General features: G+C 49.8%; 1 protein-coding gene across 1 annotated transcript in view; it reads right to left on the bottom strand.

Moving 5' to 3' along the window:
- Window positions 1–1,406: 1,406 nt before the first annotated feature.
- Window positions 1,407–26,526, bottom strand: part of LOC144178708 (mothers against decapentaplegic homolog 6-like) — a 121,610-nt gene continuing 96,490 nt past the window's right edge. Inside the window, exon 3 of the mRNA XM_077706729.1 lies at window positions 1,407–7,148. Within this exon, the coding sequence (XP_077562855.1) occupies window positions 6,532–7,148 (617 nt within the window). The 3' untranslated portion in view covers window positions 1,407–6,531. The remainder of the gene's footprint in view (window positions 7,149–26,526) is intronic.

Consider the following 26,526-nt stretch of genomic DNA (forward strand, 5'->3'; position numbering starts at 1 on the left):
GTTGCACCTTGGAGAAACAAGTGCTGGATTAGCATAACTGCGGCATCTACGATTAAGGGTAGTCTCGTGCTCATGCAACCCTAAATACTCTTGGAGTGCTGTGTCCCAAATGGCCTGGGAAAAAGGCTACTTTGAACCCGCCTTGGTCCCACGAGTGTGGACTGTGCATTGACCATCCCTCATATGTGCTCGAAGCGTTGTACACCTTATTGCTGAAGCACGATCACTGGTGCTGGAGCATTTGGAACGGAATACGGGGACTGTCTGCACATATACACTGACGGATCGGTTGACGCAAAAAGTGCAGTGTGCGTGGTGGCTTTTTTCATACACAGTTTGAATATTTCGTGGGCTGCCAGGGCGACGCCTTTGGTTTTATCTGAGTGAGTGTGTTGCCATAGAAGCTGCGTTGCACCGTCACCGTTTGAAAGGCAAAAGGTCGCAATATTCAGCAATTCAGTCAGCCCTTCACCTGTTGCAGCGGGGTATACCTGCTGAAAAGACCTGTCAGCGATACCTAGTTCTACTGAAGTGGCTCAAGCATGAAGGCTTCACCGTGCAATTCCAGTGGATCCCGTCGCACGTCGGTGTAGCGGGAAACGAACATGCTGACAGCTTAGCCAAGGACACCTTATCATCTGCAAGGACGGTGCAAACGCGGTGTGATTTCCAATGCATACAGAAACAGATCGTTCGTGAGCACTTAAGGCAGCTGTGGTGACCAGTACATCAACCAGTTGTGACGAAAGGCCTGAAGAGAGCCGAAGCCTGCCTGCTCCACCGAGTAAGAACAGACTCAGCCCGTAGCTTGGCTACAAAACATCAACATTGTTTCATCCCCTTTGGGCCCCTTGTGCAGTGTAACTGGCGACACTGATCACTTCATTATGAACTGCTCCGAAACCAACCCTGAGCAGACAAACTTTTCGTGATGTCCAGAAGTTAGGACTGCCCCATGCTACATTGGAGGACATTATTTTTCCTAGGGACCACTGGATTGTGCAGAGAGAGGTGTCCCATCTCCTACTCGGATTCTTGCAGTCCACAGGACTAAGTGAGGTGTTGTGACATTGTGTGTCTGTTATTTTAGGACTAAGTAAGGTGTGATGACTTTGAGTCTGATGTATTGGGAACGATTAGGCGAAGGAATTGCTGGCAGCTAAGCAAGGCTAAGTCCGCCTCATTCAGCAATACTTACTACTACTTGTGTGGATTTTTAGTGGCCCAAGGCTGGCTGGGTCAGTGCTTTCCAAATCGTTATATCCTGTATCACTTGGCCTATTGCTGCAACGTAGTACTTCCAAAACCTTCCACACACAAATAAGAGTGGGGATACATGTGACATCTACCCACTGTGGGTACAAGTTGGCACCGCCAGTGAATGACTGAACCCAGACAGAAGAAGCTTTAGGATATCTGTAGCTTTATTACAGTAGAAAGTATTTTTTTTTTCATTTTGTACAGAATTTGTACAAAGCCACACGTCACAGTGGAACCGGTCACAACAAGGGAAAAAAAACATACCTACCACAAGAAAAAGACTTATTTACACTTTACATATGTACAAAAATGCACGAGAAAAGAAAAGCCTTTGTTAAGTCATTCTCATCATGACTTCACAAATGATGAGACGAAAACATAATACAGCATAGCCTAGATGCTTGAGCAAACTCATTTAGAACACACACACACACAGCCATTGAAACATTTCTTGTTTTCCAGTGTTTGTAAGGCATTAAGGCAGGCATAATGGTATTGGATTGTCTCTTCCAAACCACGCGTAAAATTTTCATGCTTCAGTATAGCAATGCACATCGACATGTGCGTCCAAAGGGGAAAAGCGGGTGGGAAATAAGCCAGCATGAAACCATTGTCTCTGGAGGGAGAAACTACCGCTACAGGAACAGTGCATCCACACGCACGCTAACGATTGCGCGTGCCATCCACAATTTTTTAAGACCAGGCACTTTCTGCAGGCTTTGCCTAGCTATAGCTGCTGACCAGCGATCATATACATCTGTATATATATATATATATGTATATACTTATATAATCTTTTTGTTACGAAAGAGTGGATGGAATAGTTTTTGAACGCTTGCACATGTACGCAAGAAAGCGCACGTCCTAGTAAGAGCGTTCACAGGTTTGCATTACACACACAAAGAGGCACAAAGCCACCATGGCTGGCTGCTTCGGCAACAAGACAGGAGACGCGCTTCTGTTCAGATGAAGCAAAGATTGCCTAGAATGCCTATGTGCATTTTTAGTTTCCCTGCCTTTTTTGCTACTTGCGCGCACAACAAAATCACACTACAGGTTTTTGGCACTTTTTCGTGTTCATTTAAGCAAGAAGGGGAAGCAGCTGCAGCAGAGACAAGACAGACACAGAAGCTGAAAAAAGAACGGCGAAAGGAAAGCCAACAACACACCAAGGCAGCCACTCAGCCCCACCCTGTTTGAACTGTGTCTCGACCAGACCCTAAGGTACAACACCTCAGCACCGAGCGGTGCTGTACCGCACTTCAGTTGTTCACACCAGTAATGCCAACTATATCGTTGTACTCCTTCCTACGAGACCGACCCCAAACCTTCAGCCTCAAAAAGCGAGCCCAGCAAGTGCCAACAAAAAGGCTCACAAAGGGCCTGTGTGGAAATGCAGCTATGCCTGCAGAAATAGCCGATCGAACAGCACATCATTCGAGAAGCCACGTACTAGGAGCTAGGGCAATACGACACTTCACTAAAACGTGGGCAGTGATGGCTCCCCAAAACTGGGTCCCCACTGTGGAAGACGCAGGCTGCAAAGGTTGTTTCAAGGCAGAGGGCAGTGCAGGAAAAAAAGAGCAGGTGAGGAAGCCGACAAACTGAGTAGGGGAACGCGGGAAAGTGAGAGTAGCTCGGAGAGCAGTAAAATGAAACTCTGAGAACACAGATGTAGGAGACAAAGCAAAGGCACATCATGTCCCTAAAGACACCACAGGTGGGCTTGATCAACACACCGCACTCTCATAAAGAGCAAGGAGAAAAGGGGGTGCGCGAAAGGTGGGCAACTCTCTTCCAATAGTTAGTTCCTTTGGGACTCGCTTGCTGCGTGCGTTTCAAAGGTGTGAGAAGACAGTTTGCGAAGAACTCGCACCTTGGTGAAGCAAAACTGGTGGAAACTCTGCACATTTAAATGTTGTACTGCCACCAGGACACAATTTACGCCTAGAGAGGTAAGTATAAGGCGTGCAGCAAGTTTACGCGCAAATGGAGGTACCACATACTCATCACGCCATGGTACGTTTCAGCTGTTGCCACGAAGCAAGTGCTCTTGGTATCACATGCTGTGAACACGGTACGGGCCAATCAGTAGTCTCAATACAAATACCGTTCTTGTTCAAGCACACTTCTGTGCTGAACATGCAACAAAGCACAGCAAAGCTGCAGGTCAAGGACATGGAGGTACACCCAACGGATACACCACGGAGGCTGCTGAATATGGTGCCCATTATGACTCTTGCTGCATATAGACCAAATGCAGGCCACACCCCAGCCAAGTGCAGCCATTCAAATAAAGCTTTTGTTTTGCAAATTTCAGCACCTTGAGTGCCAAGCTGGTGTAGGCACTGTTGCCACTGTGCACAAATTCGAATGCACCTAAAGGTTTAAGGTGACAACAAAGCAAATGGCAGGGTGGGTTGGACTAAGGTTTCTCCAGGCCTCAAGGTAAAGCTCTATCACAGGAAGCAGTAACTGTGATCACTGGAGTGAAAAACGGACAATGGGGAGAGATTGCACACCCAACTGACATCACATTTAAAGGGGGAGGGGGGGGGGGGGGAGAGAAAAGAATAATGCACTAAGAAGCTTTGACATGGCAAGCTACACAACAGTTTCACAAAAAAAAAAAAAAAAAAAAAGAGCAACATGGAGTTCAAGTGTTCATAAAATGGACATGAGTGAAGAAATTTATACCTAATTAAGTAACTTCCATTCTTCCGTGTACACGCAAAAAAAGAAAGGTTAACATGCGACAATAAACATAGTGAGTAGTCAACAAGCTACGGCAGACAGTTTCATCCGGGTCAACACACAGCAGCAAGCAATAAAACACCAGCTGCGGCGAAAGCTGACACACACGCATACACACACACACCAGAAGAGAATGCAACAAGCAATTTGTACTCTTTTTCTTTCTGGGGAAAGGTTTAGAGAGGGCAGATGTAAAACGGAAACACAAGGGGGAAGTTGTATGTGGACATACACACATAACAAGTTAACATCCACATATTAAAGCAAAAGGGAGGGGAGGAAGGGGCAAAGCAGGCAGTTCTCTCTCCCTACCAAGGGGCACCACAATAATAAATAAACTGACTCGCACGAAGAAAGAAGCTGCCCCTTCAGGCAATAAGCACACACGCTATCCTTGACGAAGACAACAAAAAGCTTCAGCACCCACGGAAGTGAGCACAAGACTGCCCCCAACACTGACGACAGCAATGCTCATGAGTGGCACCTTACAGCGGACTTCTCAGCGTTCTACGTCCCGCAAAATGCATGTGGCCGGAGAGGAGAGGGGACCTCACACAATTCCAGAAATCGTCAAACCAACATATCTTTCAAGCCACCGGTCACTCAAGACTAACTTGATCAAGCCATTCAGCTTGGCCATGCACTTAGCTATCATAAAAAAAAAAAAAAAAAAAAAAAAGAAGCCTGGTGTAAATGTAAGGCAGTTACCACACCTTTTTCATTTTTCTGCGACTCAATGCTTATTGTTTTTTAGTCAAACAAGTTTAGCTTTATATATATATATATTTATACTGATATATATATCAAGGTGACAGGTAGGCAACTGCATTTGCAAGAACATGCAGCAACAATAATCTGAGCACTACCTTAAACAAGCAGAGTTATCCAATTAGTACATTCGCTTCGGCTGCTAAGTTTGAAGGAATAAAGAATTACTCTAGCCTGTAAACACTGCTATAGCCATTTAGATTTTGAATTGGGTAATTCTTGTTTTGCATGGCAAGACAGCAAAACTGCTCAGATCATTGCAACCACATGTTCTCCCAAACCGGCACATGTAAACCAACACTAGGGGCCTATGGAGGGTGTAAAAAAAAGGACAGGAGGGGGGGGCAGGAATAAACTATATTTGTACCATTCCACAAAACAACAAAAGCCTACATGTAATTTCAGCTTGGACAAGCCTGATGAATGCAAAGAAGGCGTACACACTGGTGACCCTAGTTTCGATCAGTAGCTCAGATAAATGTGTGGTAAAGGCAAGGTGAAGTCACTAAATTTTCCTATTGTCAAACGAAGGCAGGTAATAACATTTCTTCAGCAAGCAATGGGTGCTTGAAACAGACACCTACGGCGTCCTGACGTTAAGTTTAAAAGCCCGATTGAGTCCTGGTTTAGGGTTTTTAACTTATTTCCTGTTTTCACGCCTCCGACCCCAAAATGAAATCCTGCGTACGCCACGGGCTCATGCCTTGCTGTTTCAGTCCAACCAACATGCTGTTAATGACTACGCATAACTGAGCAAGCTTCGAGACATATGGATCCCCACCGTAATTCTCCGAAGCATAAAGAGGGTAAAGAGTAGGAGAACATGTCACCAAATGCAGTTAACCATACGAATGCCCAACTTTCTCTGACATGTTACTGTGGAATGGAGTACAAAATACTAATAAACTGCTTAAGATTACAACGAATGCTCCTGGGTGGCAGTACAGGAGCCTAAAATACAGCCACATCAAGCAAAGCCGGAGAAAATTTCTGCCTGCTTGAAAGCTCAGAATGAAAAGGCTACAATTGTTACTAATTTGCAAGTATTTTGCTAATTGCCAATAGTCTAGTCGTAATACACAACAGCTAACAGCTTCATGAACAAAAATGCTGCAAATGGCAAGTGCGCGATGTCATGGTTTACGATTGCAGCCTACACGCAAGCACACCATAAAAGACTAGGCGAGCATTTCATAGTCAACTAAATGCCTCAGTCCGCCATTGCTGGGTAACAACCTTTTCGTCTAGTCAGCAGAGAGTGTGGTACAAAGGGAACAGTGGGGGAGAAGAAAATAACACAAGGCTCCGTTTTGGAAAACACTGGCTGTGATTTGACATTTGTGCAGCCCATACAATTTGGACGGCGGCCATGCATAGCCAACCGTAAGTGGGGCACACTGCCAAGTTGCGCGACCCACTCGTGTCAGCAGTGGCAGTGCCTCCTCTGTCTTGCTGTGCGCGGTGGTGCTTCTCACCAGGCTGGTGGTCTGAGTGAAGCGAGACGAGAGAAGCAGCGCACTGGCCTCAAGAGGAACGTCCCCCACACTGCTGTCGGCGGTGGGGACGCATGTGCACATCCCCCTCCTCCCGGCATTCCTTCCTCGCCCTGGTCACCGGAGGCCGGCACGGCAACGAGTCCACGCGCCTGCCGCCATCACAGCGGCAGGCTTCCACGCGTCCGGCCAGCGCAAGCCAGAGGCAGTGAGAATTAGAGAAACATCCCCGCTAGCGAGCGACATCAGAGCCCCATCACCTGGGCGGCGGGGCGCGGAAGATGAGTTCGAGCGAGCAGGGCAGCGAGGTGACGACCTGGCGCGCGTACTTGGGGCCCCAGCCCTTGACGAAGGAGATGCGCGCGAAGTACGGGGGGTACGAGGGTCCATCGCACGAGGCTGGCGGGTAGCTACGGTAGAGGCGCGCGCGCTCCCAGTCGAACACGCGCAGCGAGTATCCCGGCGGCACCTTGAATACTGTCAGGTTGCGGACCGAGGGCCCGTCCAGCGTGGGCGAGGCGACGAACAGGGCCTTCTCGGAGCGGTTGTAGGCCCACACGCCGTCGCGCTCCTGCAGCAACGTCACCCCCTGGCCTATGTGGGCGCGGGTACGCAGCACGACCGCGTCCCGGCACGCGCTCTTCGCCGCCAGCTCGTGCAGGCTCAGGGCCTGCTGCTCTTCGCCGGCCGAGACCGATGGCCGCTCGTCGAAGGTCACGTGCAGCCAGGGTCGCTGCACACGGTACAGGGGCCCCACCCGCTCGTTCAGCTCCCAGTACGCGATGATGCACCACGGCTCGGCGCTCGCCTCGGGCTCCGTCGGCGGCCCGTTGCGGCCGCCCGTGGTCGCCGTCGACGCCTCGGCCGAGCTGCCTGCGATCGAAACAAGGCGACAACGTTTAAGTTCGGCGCCAAAGTTCCGTCCGAACCGCGACGAATACAGCACAGCTCGTGCCAACAACCCGCATTTCGAAAAGTCAGCGGCAATAGGGTTGGGGACCAAAGAGGAAAAGAAAGAAAACACTGCGCATTGCTCCCTGAACAAAACCGATAAGCCACCACTGCTGTAAGTGGGGCCGCGGGGAGTTCTGAACACTACTGAACAGGCCTCCTTTCAAGATGTGTTGCGGTAGAGCAGCCGTTGAAATGGCGAGCCCAGTTTGCGCAATGGCAGCGCGTACCTACGCCCCTGCACACGGCGTAAATAAATTTGACTAACAGCGGGCGAAACGATGGGAGAACGTGACGCATACCCGCGCGACCATTTCCCTTTCATTGACTCCCTTGGAAAGCGACCAGAAAAATTGTAATCATCGCGTGCGGGACACGATCACAGAACAGCCGCTTTCGACGAAATATCGTAAATGACCTTTTATTATTCAACCCATACTGTGCGGAATATTTCGCGCGTATTTCATTTCGAGAAACAGGCAGGCAAAAAGAACACCAAAAGAAAACAGCTCTTCCTCATCCGCGTTTGTGATATTCCGTTTTTTTTTTTTTTTTTCGGGAAGCGCGACTTTTATTGATTGTGGTGTTTAACATGCCGACGCAACGCAGGCGATGAGGCGCGCCGTAGTGGAGGGCTCCGGATAAATTTTGACCACCTGGGGTTCTTTAACGTGCGCCTAAATCTCGTACACACGGGCGTTCTTGGTTTACGCCTCGATCAGAAAAGCGGCCGCCGCGGCCGGGAATCGAACCCGCGACCTCGTGCTCAGCAGCGCAACACCATAGCCACTGAGCCACCGTGGCGGGTGGGAGGGGGGAGAAGCGTGACTACATGCAGGCTAGCAGTAACGCAGAAGCACCTGTCAAGGTAAACTAACGTATTAGTGACCTGACTTGAACAGCACAACCACACTTCACATATTTTGCACCTGGACAATTAAAAACGGATTCCAAGCAGGAAAATTGATGAACCGAAGACGTTTCCGGCTCCAGCACGGGAAAACTTCTTCCACAATCGTCTTTTATAAACTATCATGCTTGGAGTCGAATTTTAAATACTGTCGGTCGTCTTTCTCCCGACCATACGACCACCCGCAATACTCTTGATTTCACACTCACACGTTCAAACATTTCAACTGTATTGCGATTCAGCATGCTCGATTTCTTCAAAATGAAAGACGACCAATTTAAAGCATTCGCTTCAGAATTATTGCAAGGCAGGGCGAACGTCTCCCCCCAAATGTGCGTTTTCCAGATTCGCTCCGCCTGCACGAAAGTCTCGGACAAAGGCAGTCGCAAAACTACCCAAGGCAGACGCGGAGAACCGCGGCCGGTCCCATTCAAAGTGTCTTCCCCTCCTATACCTCCTCTCCCTCGCCAGAGCTGGGCGCCGGACCGGACTCGTGTGGTCAGCCAGGAGCAGATGAACGGCGCCAGGAAGGCTAGCCCTCCCCGTCCGTCATGCCGACGGGGTCTCTTCCTCCTCGCGTGCCGCCGCCAAGGCAGGCAGGCAAGCAAAAAAAGAGCACAGAACGCGGAGGGGACGGGCTGGCGTCTTTGCCGGCCCAGAATTGCGAGACGCGAAACCTTTAAAAATATCGCAGGCACGATCGAGCGAAAATACTACGTCGCGACAGCCGGCAAGTAGCGCTCAGCGCACCGGCAAAGACACGAAGGACTTCCCCGCCGTCGCCGCCACCCAGAGTCCTTGGCTCAGCCGCCACTTGCGACAGGAAAGGGTTGCAGATAGCCGGCGTGCTTCTTTTTAAAATACCGAGACAGCCGCACAAACTAGTTTGCGGCTGTGAGTCTCGTCTTGAATCATTCGCAACCGCTGAGCAGTTCGCTGGGCCGAATTCACGAGGCAGAATTAACTGGTCAGGTAAACACGAACGTTGGCTTATAGATACGCAGGGAGCGGCGAACGTTGTGTCGTTCTTCATTTTCGTTCTGGCGCAATTTAAGCAAGCCCTGGTTGAAAACGCAGAGAAAAAGTGTTCTGCACATGATCGGTCACATTACCCACATTCGCACGCAAGAAACGAAAGTCGGAAAAAAAAAAGAAAAAACATCGCGTACAGAGGGGGAACATTTTCGACTACGCTGGGAAATAAGGCTGCGTAGGCCAGTTTCTTTACAAACCGAAAACAGGTTGCACACTAACGCGCACTCACGAAACCAACTACAAACGAGCAGATTTATTCCCGCCAAAAAGCCTGCAACGGACAGACACGGCGTAGCCAAAGTGAAGTCGCGCGGCGACAAACCAGGTAGCAAAGCGCACTGTCGAGCGAAAACCAAGTTGGAGAAGATTTTAGGGCGCATACCAACACGAAAGCGTCGCGACACGACAGCTAGTCTGTATTTCTACCGGCAATTGCGGGCCCTGCCCCGAGCGAAGTCACCGGCGCCGACAAGAGCATGTCGCCCATGCTCGGAGACAAGCCACAATACCTGTTGCAGACGGGGCCGGCGGCGCGAGACAGCAGCGCTCGCGCAAAAGCGAGCGCAGCGCGTTGACAAGATGCCGAAGTCGCTTGACCATTCCCTTGGAGAGCCGGAGGTACTTCTTGAGACGGCGCAGCCACGCCAGGCACAGCACACGGCAAGCGCACACAGCACGCTGCATGGCGGACGAAGTTCTGCAGCACGTCGGCGGCGGCATAATCAAGACGCTGTCGCAGTGGTCGGCGCCAGCGATGTAGATTCAAACGACGGCGACGACGCGCCGCCAGCGCACGAGTGACGCCGCCACCGGTGCCGCCATTGCGGCGCCCCTGAATCCACGCGAGGGACTTGCTGCCGCACACACTCGACAGTCGGCTGGCTGACGCGGGAAAGCGCGAACGCGCTCCTCGTCCCCTCGCCTCTCTCTCTCAATCCCCCCTCCGGTACCTCCTCCTCTCTTGATCTTGCCACACTTCCGGATACGCTTGACGGCGCCCTCGACAGATGGCGCTAGGCGCAAGGACGCCGACGCGACGGAGCGCACGCTGCAAGTATAACAGAGACGGCGAACCACGGGCTGTGTAGGCCAGGCTCCACAAGTCCATCGTAATGCGCAGTTCTCTCTTTCTAAATACTTTAAAAAATACCAATATCTCGAATACTGCATATTACTCTTTTTTCTTCGTCAAAGCACTCTTAGAACAATGGTCAAGTCCACCAGCCGAATTCTTAAAAATGGCATCCAGAACATCGCCGACAGCTTTAAGGCCGACCTCCATGCAGCGAAGTTTCTCGGCGAACTTGGCGCGGCGGACGCCGTGGTTTGACGCGCCGCTCAGTTTTCGTCCACCCCAACCTCCATGCAACGTGACGCGGCGAACGCCGCCGATGGAAGACAGGACAGGAAGTACAACGAAGTACGAGGCTGTGATTGGCTGCGGCCTCAAAATGCAGTTTGCCGCTTCCGGTCGCGTTCGCCGCCGCGCGTTCGACATCTAGCTCGCGTAGATCGCCGGCGAACAGCCGTATTTCCGACGCCGGCGGCGGAGCGTCCGCCGCCGGGCGACGTTCGCCGCCTTTTCGCCGACATTTCGCTGCATGGAGGTCGGCCTTTATAGTACAGAGAACTGACGTCCCCTTACAACTGACTCCGCCTCGTATGTTTAGGTCTTTCGGAAACCGGAAAAAATGGCGCTAAACCTCCACGAGGAAATGCAGTCTGGCCGTATACCTTGCATTTGGATATCAAGAGCACCAACTTACTCCCTGCTATCATGCGGCTCGACTCGTCTTTGAACTTTTTGGAAACTACTCGTCAGATTTGAGGTTGGAATGCTGCGTATTTCAATCACCAACGAACAACCTTGGACTGACTCAGCGAATCGCGACAGCTGTCGCCAACAGCTCAAAACCAGGTCCAGGCGTTGTGATGACAGGTGAAGATGTGTCCATCGCACATCACAGTCCTTCAAGACAAAAGGGGTCATAATCGCGCTCCCCAAACAGGGACGTGCCGTCATAAACAAACGAAACGCGAACACGAAAATATCAACCAGAGCACGCAAAATCGAAGAATATGGATATTGGAAATCAAAGAACTGCCCTCTAGAAGTGTATTTGGAAAGACATTTCTAAACTTTGTTGTTGTAATAAAGCCACACGACAATTTCACTTGCATGGAAAGAAATCGCGCTATCTGTGTGTTACGGTTCATATTTTCGTGTTCGATTCTCATTTGTCCATGACTGTAGTGTCATTAGACTGCAGAGTTCGCTTGAGTGGAATTACCTACCCACTACAAGGCTTTATTTAGTGGGCTCTGCAATTACCCCCCACTGTCTGTTGTGAGGAAGGGATAGGATCCTCTTTCAGTGCGCAGAAACAAACAGCCTTGTTACGTAACGTTAGCAACCTCGCGAGGAAGAAGCCGCGACAAGGCGACGCGCAATGTATGCATACGCATGGGGAAACAGCGAAGCTTTTCTTGGTCGAGGCTTTCATGGGCATCTTTCACGACGTTTCACGGCATCTCGACAGATCACAGCCTACTGGGGAGAGAAAGCTCCAAGCACACATGCAGCGAGTCAGAACAGTGTTTGAACGAGACGCTTATATAGGCGAAGCATTTCTAAACTACCAAACCTGGTGGCAACGTTTATACTAGCCAACACTGTCGAGCAAGAAGAAAACATTAAGCATAACTGAGACAAGACATCAATACGGAAGCAATATTTGCACGGTTATTTTAATTCAAATGCATGGCTATTTGATCTCTGCGATAGATAATTAAAAAAAAAAAAAGGCCGCGAAAAAAACAAAAAGCGCTCGCGGCGTCCCCTCGTGGCTGTTTGCCAAGTTCAAAAGCACCAGTGGATGGCGCGAGCAGTGGAACACGGCAAAAATGAATTGGCACGAATGGGAATCGATCTGCTGGTTTCAGACGTTCTACGAAGCTTAGCCCTGCGATTAGGGAACGCCAGGCAGCTTCGTTGTTAACATCAGCGTTTAACGACGTTAGGTCAGTGAAGCTGGGCTTACATTGAAACGCGTACACAACACATTCTGTGATTGACAGAGGGCGACCAATTAATGTCATCTGAAAGGGGCACACCGGCTACCCAGAGGAACTACAAAACTTGCGATAGAGCTTCGCTATAATTGGATGGGTATCACGGATAGCGGCTAATGCGTCCCAATAATCCACGCGTAGGCAGTGCCTTCTCACACGGCCGTACAAACGGTGATAGGTGCGGAAACCGTGCGGCGAACATGTAGGAACAGCCTGTGGACTGCGGAATAATTTCTCGTATTTTTTTTCTTTATATGGATGTTAACTATGCGATGAAAATTGGATTTGATAGTCTGTTTCTGCGCCTCGTTGGCTGCTAGACGAGCCTTAAGCGTACATGGTTCATTGGTTAAGTTCATCGGTATTTCTCATAGCCTCTATGTTCATTCCTTTTTCTGTTTCCCGTACCCTTGCATTAGTGGGAAGAAGCAGGCCTAAGATCAAACTATCAGGCCGCCCCCTGCTATCAGCAAACTTTTACTCACTCCCTCCGTATAATCAAACTTCGCCGCATCGCGCACATCGGCCGACTCTGCCACGTTTGCTCTTAACAATGACTAAGCGCATCATGAAAAAAAAAAAAAAAAAATTGAGCCGAGGCACGCAGCGAGAGCAAGGCGAATTTTCGCGCGGTTCTCGGCAGGGGCTGTGCTTTCTTGCAGCGGCGAGTCCGGATGACGTCGGCGCTGTCGCTCATACATCGCTCCCGCCTCGTCGTGCGGGGCCAAAAATACTTTTCATCCGTCGGACAGGGTGGAATGCTGCCGCAGCGCGCCGTCCAAAAACGTTGCCGCCACCCCTGATCGCGCCCCGGGCTACTAATGCACAGCGAGGACCGAACCGCTGCCGCTTGCGGGAATTTCCACGGCGAGCAGGGCAGACCCCGCCAGGGATGGTGGCGCAATGTGCCGCTCCGGGAATGGAATCTCGATCAATGCGCCCTGGCACCACGTTGACCAGACTACGTAAGTCGCGAGGACGGCTGTGCGCGCGAAACTACGGCTCAGTCCTGGGCGCAACCGGGACTGTCCAAGACGTGTACTTCTAAGGCAAGAAGAGTCCTCGGACTCTCCGCGGTGAGTCCGAGAACGATCATCGAATATCCCCACAATGTTACGAGGTTAAGGAAGTCGGACGAGACAGTCACTACTACACTTTAATCTTCGAAGCAGCAGCTGCCCAAAGCACGTGCGCAGAAAACACCAAATGACATCGAAGGCTGCTGCTGTCCGATCAAGCGAATGGACCGCTAGCTATGACAGGCCACTGCATCGCAATATCTGGTGGGTTGGTCCACTGCAGCCCCGCGTGTCTTTACATTGTTATATGCGTTGTTAACTAGGCTGCATACGCGTCAAAACTCAGCAAGACTGCAAAAGCCAGACTGAATATCTTGTTGATACTTATAAGACTCTCTCTCAAGCAGCTGAGACTACCCCGTTGCACAGTTCAATTCACGCTAAAAACCGTTGAGCAACGATGAAGCAGCACCACCCAACAACGTCAGCTGGTACAATGACGCAGCCAGGAACACGATTCAAGTGATGCCGGTCCAAGTCCGCCAGCCGCATATCTGTGCGGTAGAACTGTGGCTTTCTTGACTCTTTCGCAACTCTACAAGAAAGCTCGTAAAAGGGTAGTAACGGCTGTACTAGCTAACTCCTTACGAACTTTACTACGCCCCAGAACGGCACGTAGGTCCTGCCACTAAGTGTGGAACCATTACTAGTCTAGACCGTGCACTTAGTAACTGCTGCTTGTTTGATACCAAGATTCACTGACAGTAACAAAATTCTATGAAATATTGAATAACTACAGCCCTTTTCCCACTCCAAATCACGATTAAGAAGTTTTTGCAAATCCACATGCTGACTTGCTCACATTAAAATGCGTAATTCTAAAATTATCGCTAAAATATTTGATGTTTCGCGACACGTCCACCGACACTACCGGAGGACTTTCCGCTGCTGGCTATAAAAGCCAGAAGAGAAGATGTATGTGAAAGTCAACCACGTTATACTCCCTCTCCTCGTGCATGCCGTTGGTTTTCTTGCTTAGTTGATTTGTTGGTTATCTACGTATAATATGTGCGTGTTGGATGTGTCTGTCGTGCTGCGCGCCCAGCAGATCCACATCGTCACGCGTAACTTTTCACTTGGTCCTGCATGACCAGTTAGTAAAACCAACTAAGTACCTAGTCAATACTGGGACAAGTAACTGGTTAGTGTTCTGTTAGTAAGTGCCACGACCTTTTTAAGAGTGATTTTCAAAGCGTCCGTTTCGAGCAGGCCCCGATCGGCTGAAGGCAGACGAGCAGATGTGACAGCAGATTCACTGGTCAGAGTCCTCGCAAGTGCAACAACTACGCCACGACTGAAACGGACGCGAAATGAACATTTTCAAAACGGAATTCCGCCCCTGGTATTTTCGAACGACGGGCTGCCCGCGAAACCCTTTTGCTTAGCACGCACCGTGGAACCCTTTCAGCTCGCCGCGGAGGCGAAATCGGCGGCTTTCGACGATGCGTGACGCACGCAGCATTCGTCACGGACACGTAGGCGGCGGGGATCAAACGCCGCCACGGACACCCGAGTTTGGGAGGCGAGGGTGAACCGCTCGCAGAACACAATCCCCGAAAACCTTTGCTCGCAACTTCGACGCCATTCCGTCATCGAATTCGCAGACAGCTAACCGGCGCAGAATAAGTCCGTGTTCAAAGGCCCTAAGTCTAGAGGGCTCGAATGCCCTTCCAGCAGAGGACAGGCTAATGACGACAGCGTTCATCAAGGAGATGGGCCATGTGCAGGATCCGTAAGCCACAACGTTCTGAAAATGTCCGGAGAAAGAGGGGGGCCGCAAAGACCACAGCGGAGGAAAACGAACGCATATGCCCGCCTCTCGTCGAACGCCGCCCGTGGCCTAATTGGTGTCAGGAAAAGCGCCTTGGCGGCACCCCACGGCAGGGTGCGTGGCAAATGCAGTCCATTCGCCGACTCGGAGGCGTCTCGGCCGCGTCGACACGAAGTGACAACGGCCGCGCAGCAGACAGTCGTGCCCACGAGCTAAGCAGTCACGGCAGGGAAAGCAGCAGCACGGCGATAGACGCCGCCGCGCGAGCAGTGCCTGCCCGAGGGAGGAAGGTTTTCTATGATTAGCAAGAGGGCCGCCGGAGCGACCGCGCGCTGGTGGCTGCTGCTGCTGCTGGCGGAAGCAACAAACATCGTCCGCAGCCGCCGGTGATGTACGAGCGAAGGCTGGCGCCGAACCTCGCCGGCGCCACCGCCTCCCCTCGCCGCCGCCGTCGCGCCGACGCCGTCCGCGATCCAGGGCCGCGATAAAAAGCTCGTCCCCCAGCGACGGCGCATGCGCAACCGCCGACCCGACCCGTTCGCCGCGTGCGGGACAGCCTCCCTCGGCGTCGAGTCCCGCCGCGGTCGAGTCGCCGTTCGTACTTGCCGCCGCCGTCAACTGCCCGAACGACAGATGTCGCGCCGCGGCGCGCGCGCCCTAACCTCTGGTGTGAGGCGCCAAAATCGATTTACGTACTCCGGGGGTGTCCCCTCTCGCGGTAGCCGCGTGAGCAGCGAACACGTGCGCTGTGATTGTTGTCAAACCTTTATTCTCCAAGCCACGCACACGCGTCTAGGTCCCCGGGCGGAACACAACCATCTGATCACACTACGAAGAGGGAGGTAGCACGATTCTGATACATACACACCACTAACGATGGCTTCTGTACGACCATTACTTGTTCTGTAATCCTTCAATTTGTAAACTGTGTCCTCGCTTGCATGCTCATTTGTTAAGTGCGCAGACTCGTGAAAGATGCGCCATTGTCAGTCTAGATCCGTCGTGCTGAAGGATAGTGCTAGTTTTTCTAAAACAGATTAACGGCGTAATTCGGAAAGTTTAACACTGGTAGAATTCCACCACCAGAATATGGATAAATACCTCCTTAAAATAGCGCAACCCAAAATCGGAATTTAAATAAGCCGCATTCAAAATCCCAGCAGCAGAATTGAGGGAAAACTGCGAAGCTAAAAGCAGTATTTACGGGCTGTCACCCCACGTGGAGTTCCGGGCTGTCACACGAAAAACATGATGTAAAATTACCCTGCTCATCTATGAGTGCGTACATCATATCTTTGCCGAGAAAGCTAGCCATCGGCACAGCATAGATGAGCAGGGTAACATTACGCACAAATTTGTTGAGATAATAAAGGTAGCAGAACCATCCTACACCAGGCCGTATGCCAGCGACGTTAGACCAGGGGAAACTACTGAGAGAACAAGTTTAACTAGCGATGTCCCATTAGTAGTTGAAGAGCAAGTTGGAAAGGCTCTCAAAGGCATGAAAATAGGAAATGCAGGTGACGACGGCGTAACCGTAGCCCTTTCGAAGGACGGAGGATATATTGTGCTGGAAAAGCTTGCTGCACTATTTTCGGAATTATTGGAAACTAAAAAAGTGCCCATACCCTGGAAAAACGCCATCATTATTGATTCATAAGATGGGAGATCCCAAGGTCCTTAAGAATTACAGACCCATCAGCCTCCTCTCAGTTGTTTACAACAGTTTACCAAGTTATAGTTAGCCGCATAGGTGACAGCCTGGATTTTCATCAACCCAGAGAGCAGGCTGGGTTTAGGAAAGGGTACTCACACATCCATGTCGTCAACCAAGTTATAAAAACATCAGCAGAGTACAATAAACCCCTTTACATGGCATTTATAGATTACGAGAAAGCGTTTGATTCTGCACTCACCGCAGCCGTTTTTGAAGCACTTAAAGACGAGGGAATAAAGGCAACCTACATAAGACTTCTAGAAGATATATATAAGAAGTGCACGGCAGGATAACCCTCCACAAGCACAGCGATAAATTTCCGATCCGAAAGGGAACAAGACACAAAGATGCCTTCTCTCCAAAACCATTCAAAGCATGTCTAGAGGGGGTACTCAGAAAGCTCGACTGGGAAAACACAGGATTAAGGATAAACGGGGAATACTTGAGCCATTTGAGGTTTTCAGACGACATAGTCTTGCTGAGTGAGACTGCAGAACACATGCAAATAATGCTTGGGGAACTACAATCAGAAAGCACGGCCACGGGGCTAAAAATAAATATGAATAAATCTAAAGTAATGAGGAATAAGCATGCCAAAAACGCCCCCTTCTGCTTAGGAAACGAAACGCTAGAAGAAGTAAAAGAATATAACTGCCTCGGACGAATGATTAGTGCTGACCCAAACCACGAGAGAGAAATCCGGCGCAGAATAGCTATGGGTTGGGCAGCACTCGGCAAGGACACCCAAATAATGAAAGCAAACAACCTCTGTCACTCAAGAAAGAAAAATATACAACCAGTGCATACTGCCGGTGATGACATACGGAGCTGAAACTTGGCGCCCTACTTAACTAGAAAGCAAACTTAGGTCGGCTCAACGGGCCATGGAACAAATAATGTTGGGAGTAACAGTGACAGGAAACGAGCTAACTGGATCAGGGAACAAACTCAAGTAGATGATATAATAGTTCAAATAAAGAAGAAATGGACTTCGACTAACCATGCAGTGAGCCGAAACGACAACCGTTGGACAATTAGGGTAACAGTGGATATCGAGAGACGGATCTAGAAGAAGGGGAAGGCCATTAATCCGATGGAGGGATGCAATAAAAAAATTATGGGGTAAACTGGGACTCGAGAAGCGCATGACAGGAGCGGTTGGAGGTCAATGGGAGTGGATTTCCTCCTGCAGTGAACCTGAGTAGGCTGATGATGATGATGACCCGACAAACCGGACATATTAAGAAGCCATATTAAGCTCCAGGAAGAACTTACTCTTAACTACAATCGAAAACATGTAACACGTAACCACATCTATACAAGGTGCCACTTGAATAACGGGACACAACGAATCGATTTATTTAGCACCGCATTTCGGAGTGGCAACTTGAAAGTTTTATTTGCGACTGAGAAGAATGCCGAGAATGGGCCGCATCATTTTCGAATAGGAGGATAGAGACACTGTTGCGGAATCGACAGTTCTTTTAACAGCTAGCGTAGCTGTTTAAGTTCCGAGTTCCGTCCGTGCCCGGTGTCGCTCGAAATTCGGCGCAACCAAGTGGAGATGAACAAAATGCTCAGCCAAAAAGTGTGAGGAAAAGTGGCGAGGAGGCAAAGAGCCGATGAGCAGGTGTTGGGAGTACGAAGAAATAGAGCCCATTCGCCGCACCATCTACACTGCGCTCCGTGAGTGAAAAGCGCCCTCCTCCCTAACCGGGTTCACGCCACGACGAAAGCGTTGACTGGTACAGGTAGAAAGCTTTGCTAAAGGAGCCATGAAGACAAAATACAAGCTGGTTTTATTCGAAAGATTTCGTGTTTTATAGCGTCCCCGGCGCTTGCGCGGCAGCAAACGATGCCGTATTCACAGAGAAATTAATTTAGGTTAAAATTTTGATTCCCCCGCCAAATCGTGCGTTTTGGTGACGTCTAAAATGAAGCCACAAACCACGGTGCCACAAACTTCCAGTGCGCCATTCGGCTCTGCAGACTTGCTTGCCGTCAAACTTCCCAGGTGGCGCAAGCATACTCAGCACTCCACCTTTGGTTTGGTTTTTGACCTTATTTACACCTGGCTTGTTTTTGTTATGGCAGAAAGTAACCGCTTCGTGAAACATGGTGTATGTTTGACAAACAGGGCCACGTAAGGCAACGTCGCTTACGCCAATCGGCCAGCGTCGTACGAGACAACTCCGAAGCGTCGGACTGCTGTGCAGCTAAAACAATCATAGTGCGCCCAGTACCAACAGCAGTGCGCATTGGTACTTCTATGTTTACGTGTATTTTCGTGACTTTTGTTGTTTACCGCACCATTTTTACTGCTGTAAAATGGATGTGCATTGCATTTAGGCGCGAATAGCTCGTTCGGCAAGCTTACAAGCTCTGCCTATATTGCGTTTGCTGTTACCGGCTTCAGCCAATCGCACAGCTGGGCTCATTGACATCATAGGTTCTGTTACGGCAAATGAGCTAGTGGGTCGCATGGCTATTCCCTTTTTCCCTAATTATATAGTTTATTTGAGCAAAGAGTACGTTAAAAGCGGTGTCAGTATGATTCTGACGAGGCAACCTTTCGAATGAACCAAACTTGTGTTTTTTCATGGCTCTTTTAAAAAAGAAACTCTTCCCATGTTTAATAACCCTCGGGAAGGGGGGGGGGGTGCTTTATCAATGTATGTATCGCGTACAAAGAACAATAAACCAGAGAAACTCATACATGAGTAACCTATATAGAGGTTCACTCATCTGCCGACCGTAAGCCAGGTGCACCAGCTTTTGTTAGTTGTTTTCACAATATAGTCTGCTGATATCTGCACCCACTCCGCATGTGCCCTCTTTCGGAGTGGCTAAAAAGAGTGTTATGGCAATGAATTTGCTAAGTAATTGATGGAAGGAGTGAATTTCTTCCTTTAAGTTCGATAAAGACACTAACAAGAGCTTCTAGGCGCTGAAGATTCTTCCCTTTAACCATTCATAATAATTCAGACAAGCCCCAAGTGTTTTTTTTTTCCTTCACGACTGCCAATTTCTTCCCGAAACGATAATAAACCCAAACCAAAGATTTTGCCAGCTTTTTCCTTCTGTAGTTCAGTGTCACCGAGCAACCAACACTTGCCAAAAGCTACTTTTCCTTCTGTAGTTCAGTGTCACCGAGCAACCAACACTTGCCAAAAGCTACTTGTGAAAAACCACACGCCCATCACAAAAAGTCCATCACTGAGATACAGAAAGTGATAATTTTATTTTACTGAACAGCCATCGAATTTCACGAGCATTACCTTCGTTTCGAACATAAAAAAAAATGGAAGAAAATTTTAAACGTCTTTTGAAGGCCCAGGAAACACGGTGATGTTTTTTTTTTTTTAACCTATTGAACTATGGGATTTCAGGAGTATTGCCTCCGCTTCGAACAGGAAGAAAGAAAAAGATTGAAAGATATTTTTTTAAAGCACCGCTTGAAGGCCTTGCGGAGAGAGACAGGATGACGACGGTGACGTAGTATTTCTCAATTCTACGCACGGGCAGCCCGCAGCGGACACGTGGCAGGCACCTCCGCGTCCCCGACGCCGATGTCGCCGCTCCGTCGGGACGGACGGGGGCCAAGCTGCAGGCAGGCGGCACGAAGGTCGCGCGGGCACTGACGGTCGCCGCCTCGGCGGTGTTTACTCTCCGGAAAAGCTCGGCGCCGGAGAAACGGCTTCGCGAGAAGAAAGTCAACGGTGGCGCGGAAGGGTCGTCGGAGCGACACGTTCAGCGGTACAGTTCTTCGCCGGGAGGACGGTGAGAGCGGAGCGATCTAGCGAAGGCCGCGCCGTGGCGCCACGGTTGACGGGATGGGGCGCCGTCGCCTCACCGCAGACAGACAGACAAGCGTCACCGACGACGACAGCGCCTGGCCATACAGGAGAGAGAGAGAGAGAGAGAGAGAGAGAGAGAGAGAGAGAGAGAGAGAGAGAGAGAGAGAGAGAGAGAGAGAGAGAGAGAGAGAGAGAGCCGAGAGCCGAGGTTCACGTCCAAGAGCACGTCCGAGAATCAGACACTTGGTTTCTTGGCGTGACAGTAAGGCGAAGGGGGGAGGGGGGGGAAGGAGATTGCTCGAGGTCCGCGAAACGCCACGCTCGAGACCACACTTTTTTCCTACCGCCTTTTCGGCAGGGCGCCCAACAGCGTTGCACGATGTGGAAATGGGCACGCCAAGCCGGCAGGAATGCGAGTTATATAGCGTAAAAATGCGTTTCGACGGAAACTCGGTAAAAGTAGGCTACGTAAGCTACCACCAGCGAACCGCAACCGCCGGAACGAACCCGCTTAGCGGCTTTTATTTTTCACAAAAGTGTACTTTTAACTTTTTTGCTTCCTTGCAAAAGGTTGCAAGTTTGCGTCATTAATAATCTGTAAACATCTCGTGTTCTGTGGCTTTCTATTATTTTCATTAATTTGACCAGAATAGGGACTCATAATACATAAACATTAAAGGTATAGATAAACAAGATATAATTTCATATTCTGCTACACTTGCAGAATTTAATCGTTTAAATTTTTGGCCATACTTTGAAAGATCTTTACGGCCTCCTTGTTCTTGATTTCTTGCTTTGCAACAGGTGAGAACACCCCTGTTTAGCGTATACTGGGTGGTACGACGATATTTGAAACACTTTAAAAAATTTTCTGGGGCAGAAAATCTCTCGTCACTAGTTTACGATTACCAAACTGTTACATAACAGCTGATACCAATCACAATAAAAATATTCCCACAGTTCATCGCCGCCAATAATTTGTTTCCTCGCTTGCTTTTGCATTTTCTGCAGAGCTCTTCAGAGTAACTCCGATTTTCTGATCGTCTGCTACCCCATTTCGCTTCTTCCTACCGTGAATCACCATCGTCAGTTTCGCTCTGCACACAAATTGGCCGCCATTTTCCCAAAGGAAAAAAAAAATCGTTTTTATTTATTTTCAGAATAAACAGGCAAGTACCGTCATTGTTCCCAGTGTCGAACAAAATAGGCCACAAAATGCGACCTTCGTATGAAGTTTGAGCGCGAGCAGAGCGGCGGTTCGCTCAGGAAAAAAAGTTTTAAGTGTTCCAATCATCGTCTTACCACCCTGTACATAAAATAAATATAACTTAACGCCTATTGTTTTACAACCCAGTCAGTGAAGCGACCAGCCTAAACGCCCTTGTTTAGAGACAGACGTTCTCTTCCACTACGCAAGCCGGAAAGCGAGAATGACGAAGCAGATACGCGTCTCGGTCTTCGAATCACCGCGGCCGACAAGACGGAGGACCCTATAGGGGCAGGATAACGCGAGGCCGAACCGGAAAGTCACAGGCCTCGCCGACCCGACATTTATCATATGCAGATTCCTGCTGTAACCGTGAAACCATAGCTCGAGCTCCTTTTCCCACTTGGATATCGCGAGCGTTACTCGAGCTGTCAGTTGCTATCTTGGACTCCGCAAGCCGAGCAACAGATTATCAAAAAAATAACGCATCTTGCTTAAGGTTTCCAGAAACCCCTGCCCTTAGTTTCTATCCATTACTTTTTCGCCAAATACTTGGCCACTATGCTGCCCCACATTTTAGTCCTACCTTCGCAAGCTAGGCAAATATTGGCATTATACACATATCCGGTACGCGATATTCCGTTTCCAAATACGTACAAGCCCGGTACTTCCGGTGCGATGCAAGATGTAAATTAAACGTGCTGATATGCCTCACCCCATCCCTAAACTTATACCCAAAACGTACCGAACCACCCTTATTTACGAAAAAATGCCTAAAATTGAGCAATGAGTACATTTTGAGAACATTTTATCTGGTATGCAGCAGTCTGTGGTTTCGGTGCGAGGCCCCGACTCACCCCGGATAGTCCAAGGGTACTTTGAGGAACCTCCACGTCATCTGAACATACGTGAAAAACGAATGCTTCTCACGTATTCCATTTTTTTTTTCTCAACGCGCAACTATGTCACCTCGGTAACACTAGTGAAAGCTTTGGACTACCCAAAAGTTCACGAGCTCTCGTATTCATGCCGTGGACCCGCATCTTCAGCCTCCTCTTCCATTAGGCCTCCCGCGGACTAATGCAACCGTTCTTTGCCGTTTCTGGCTTGGAGTCGCCTCCACAAATGCTTACTCCCGTTTGATTGGAATGGCAGGCAGTCAAGCGTGCGAAGCCTGTGACACACCGGAGACCATACGCCATGTTCTATGCGAGTGTCCACGTTTTTCACCGGCAAGAAGGCAACTCTCCTCAACTTTACGGAAGCTCGATTCTCGGCGGCCGTTCTCCGAGGAGAAAATCCTAGGCCTTCTCAGTCATCTACGCACAAGGCGACAAAAGCGCTCCTGTGCTTCCTAAAAACAACGAACAGAAGACTGTAGCGCAAAAGACTACACTGTATGAAGTCAATGAACTCTATCGCCTATAGTGTCGTAACGCTGGCCCCACCTCTTTGCGATCTGTCCTTACCTTTCCCTTTTCTTACTGTTTTCATATTTTTTCCCCATTGTTCCCCTTCCCCGCGTGTAGGATAGCAAACTAGGCCACAGCCTGGTTGACATTTCTGCCTTTCCTTTACCTTTATTCCTTCCTTCCTCGGAGGGAAAACGAAATGACTGGACGATTAAACAAACGAATTGTGACCATTCAGCGTTAGCTATCCTTGCGGCTTCTGCCTCTTCTGGTTGAAATTACCATTATAACCATTATACAGCATCATTATAAGTATACCCGCCAATGCTGTGACAATTTCCTTCGCTGGTAACTGTGTTTCCCGCACAGTACGCTGCCCTGGGCAAATTTTGTCCATAGCTACACCCTCCAACATATAAACCTTTTTCCAGTAGCCTAGCCGTCTAGCGGCGGTCGCCCGAACCACACTTGGGGGCCTACAGAAGAACACGCCCCCTTTTTCAGAGCTCAGAAAACGGAGCAGCACCAAGCTGGCTCCGCGTTCGCAACTGGCTAATCCAATATTGCGCCGTTTTGTTTACGGTTCGCCCCCCAATAATGGCGGACCGGTCGCTGGGAGCGAGAATAGCGCATGCGCAGAAAGCTGCTGGAAAAAGGTTTATGCTGGAATGCGCTCACAACCCCGCCCTACCACCCCTTTCCCCCCGTTCCTTTCCCGAGTTGTGGGAGACGCTGTTGACTAGCTGTCAACCAGAGGACCAGGCTCTCCTGGTGACACGGGCCAAGACTGCTAGGGCAACGCGTGGATTCCCGGACTAGGGTCCGGGAATCCCACCCCCCCCTCTCTCTCTCTCTGCTGTGCTGAAATAACCATGGCGTAACCATACTTCCTGGGAGCATCCTCTGAAGGGAAGCCTCGTGTCCCGACGGGTTAGATTTGTGCTAATTATTATTATTACAAGCATCATAAGCACCGGTGAGTTTCCTTCACTGGTAACCAACTCTCCGTTGATCCCCGTAGCAGCAGCATAAGCGTACTTCCTGGGAGCATCGTCTGAATCCCGGGAAGCATCCTGTCCCGCTGGGTTAATTTGCCACCCCCCCCCCCCTCCCCTCCGTGTGTGTGTTTTGCTGTCCCACTTATTTCAAATTCACGAGACTTCGCTGTTTTCTTTTTACGACCGGACAGGCGTGGCTAGACTGACAAGCAGGCGCGCTGTGCCAACGCCGCTTGCACGCCCAACAAGACCGACGGATTGCGGGACTGTCCCGCTGCTGCTGCTGCAAGGCGACGGAAAACCGCGCCAGCCGCCGCCGCCAACCGCGGTGCCAGATGTGGCGCCAAACCTTGCCACTTGTTTTCATGCGTGCGGCTTTTCGTCGGTAAATCTAAAGCGAGGAGGGAGAATTGGCGCTGCTTTTGTTTCTTGATTGGCTCGAAAGTACGCCTTTACACGCGAAACCGACGGAAAAACAACCAAGAAGGGTTAGAAGCCAAGGAAATATCGTACGCGCGTCACGCCGTATGGTGCCCCTCGCGGGATATGTTAACACCGGAGAGGAAGAAAGAGACATGTGTAAACAATGATAAAGGCATTTGCGCCGGTATTTTCAAGAAAGAAAGCGTCCAGATGTAGTGTTCCACGCACACCGAAAAAAAAAAAGCAGTGGCTCAGCTTGGCTATGCCAGGATATACGTAGCGTGAGCTAAGGTTCAGCTGTTATTCTTAGGTTTCCTGGTTGTCTAGGATTAGATTATTATCACGCTTGCTGCTGCTAAAACGATTTCCAATCCAATCCAATCCAGTCGCGGCGGCGGCGGCTTCGGCGCGCCAGCTGTGCGCCGCGAGACGTCACTGCCCCTCGCGCATGCGTAGCACGGCTCTCCAGGAGCCACGCGAAACTGTTAAACCTCGGCTAGTGTAGCTCACGCTAGCTAGCTAGCTATCGAGAGATAGATAGATAGATAGATAGATAGATAGATAGATAGATAGATAGACAGATAGACAGAGAGAGAGAGAGAGAGAGAGAGAGAGAGAGAGAGAGAGAGAGAGAGAGAGAGAGAGAGAGAGAGAGAGAGAGAGAGAGAGAGCAGCCACAGTTGATGAACGCCGAGAACACAGAACATGTTCGACCACATGATAACACGAACCAAGAGGAGCGGAAGCTGTAGTGCTTCACAACAGCGTACAATCAGTTTACAACTGAAAATAGGATGCTATCAGGCGTGGCTTAGTGCAGGGCTACGGATTAATTCCAACAACGCGGGATATTTATTTTAACGGGTTCCGGAATATCGCACAGGGGATGGGGGGAGAGTCGCGAGTATATTTCGCTTCAGTGGCGCTCATTGCCATGACCTACAAAAAAAGACGGAGTCATTCGGCACTTACTGAAGTTGCAATGTTATTGCCTGGCACACGTCAGTACACATGACGGTCCATGTGAATGTACTGTCGCAGTGTAACTTAAAGATAGAGGGCATTTCTTTTCGTACAGTAACTTCTCCCTAGGAAGAGTATTTGAACTCTCTCATGAAGCAAATTTATTCTACTGAGGAGATATTTACTCTAAGCGAGAACCTTCTGATTTATTGATTGCCCGCCTGTCATATCCCCTGGCCCCATCGCATGTCATCAACCTTTGCATGAGGCAGATGACAGGTGTCGCCTTACCATAGAAGCTAATGTATCTGTATCGCACTATATACTCTTCTACCGTAAAGTTCCGAGAGAACGCCCTTTAGGAGTGGAATATTCAATTTAGCGAAAGGCCCCACAGATCGCCCACCCACGCACTGCAATCGATGGCTGGAGCGCCGATGAGTGAACAAAATAAACGCGAATCATCTATTCACGTGTTGATGCGGTCACTTATTTGTCCATTCCTCACTTGACTCAAAAGTTGCCCCATCTCGCATTTCTCTCCATGTCTCCGCAGTTTTAGCTGGCGGTGCGGCCACCCGTTTGTGTAGTGTTTCGCACCTGGCCCGAAGTTCGCCCATCCCGTATTTTTCCCTCGTTCTTTTTTCGATTATTCTCTCCCTTCCTTCGTGTCCCTCTCCTTCCCCAACAGGGCATTCATGCCCCCTCTGATAATAAAGGCATTCCTCCTTCTCCCTTGATATCTCTGTATTTCGGGTGGGCGCTCTTTCGGAACTTTACGGTAATTTCTGAGCTGCTATTAGCGGCATGTCCAAATTAAATTTTGTTCACAACAGGCGGCAGCTGTTCCACACACTGTTACCCTTTCTTGGTCACCTGCACGGCTTTGTAGTTTACTTTACTTACTTTACCTCAG

This window comes from Haemaphysalis longicornis, unplaced genomic scaffold, assembly GCF_048455015.1.
Source record: "Haemaphysalis longicornis isolate Haplotype H1 unplaced genomic scaffold, Haemaphysalis longicornis Haplotype H1 scaffold_4, whole genome shotgun sequence".
Taxonomy (NCBI): Eukaryota; Metazoa; Arthropoda; class Arachnida; order Ixodida; family Ixodidae; genus Haemaphysalis; species Haemaphysalis longicornis.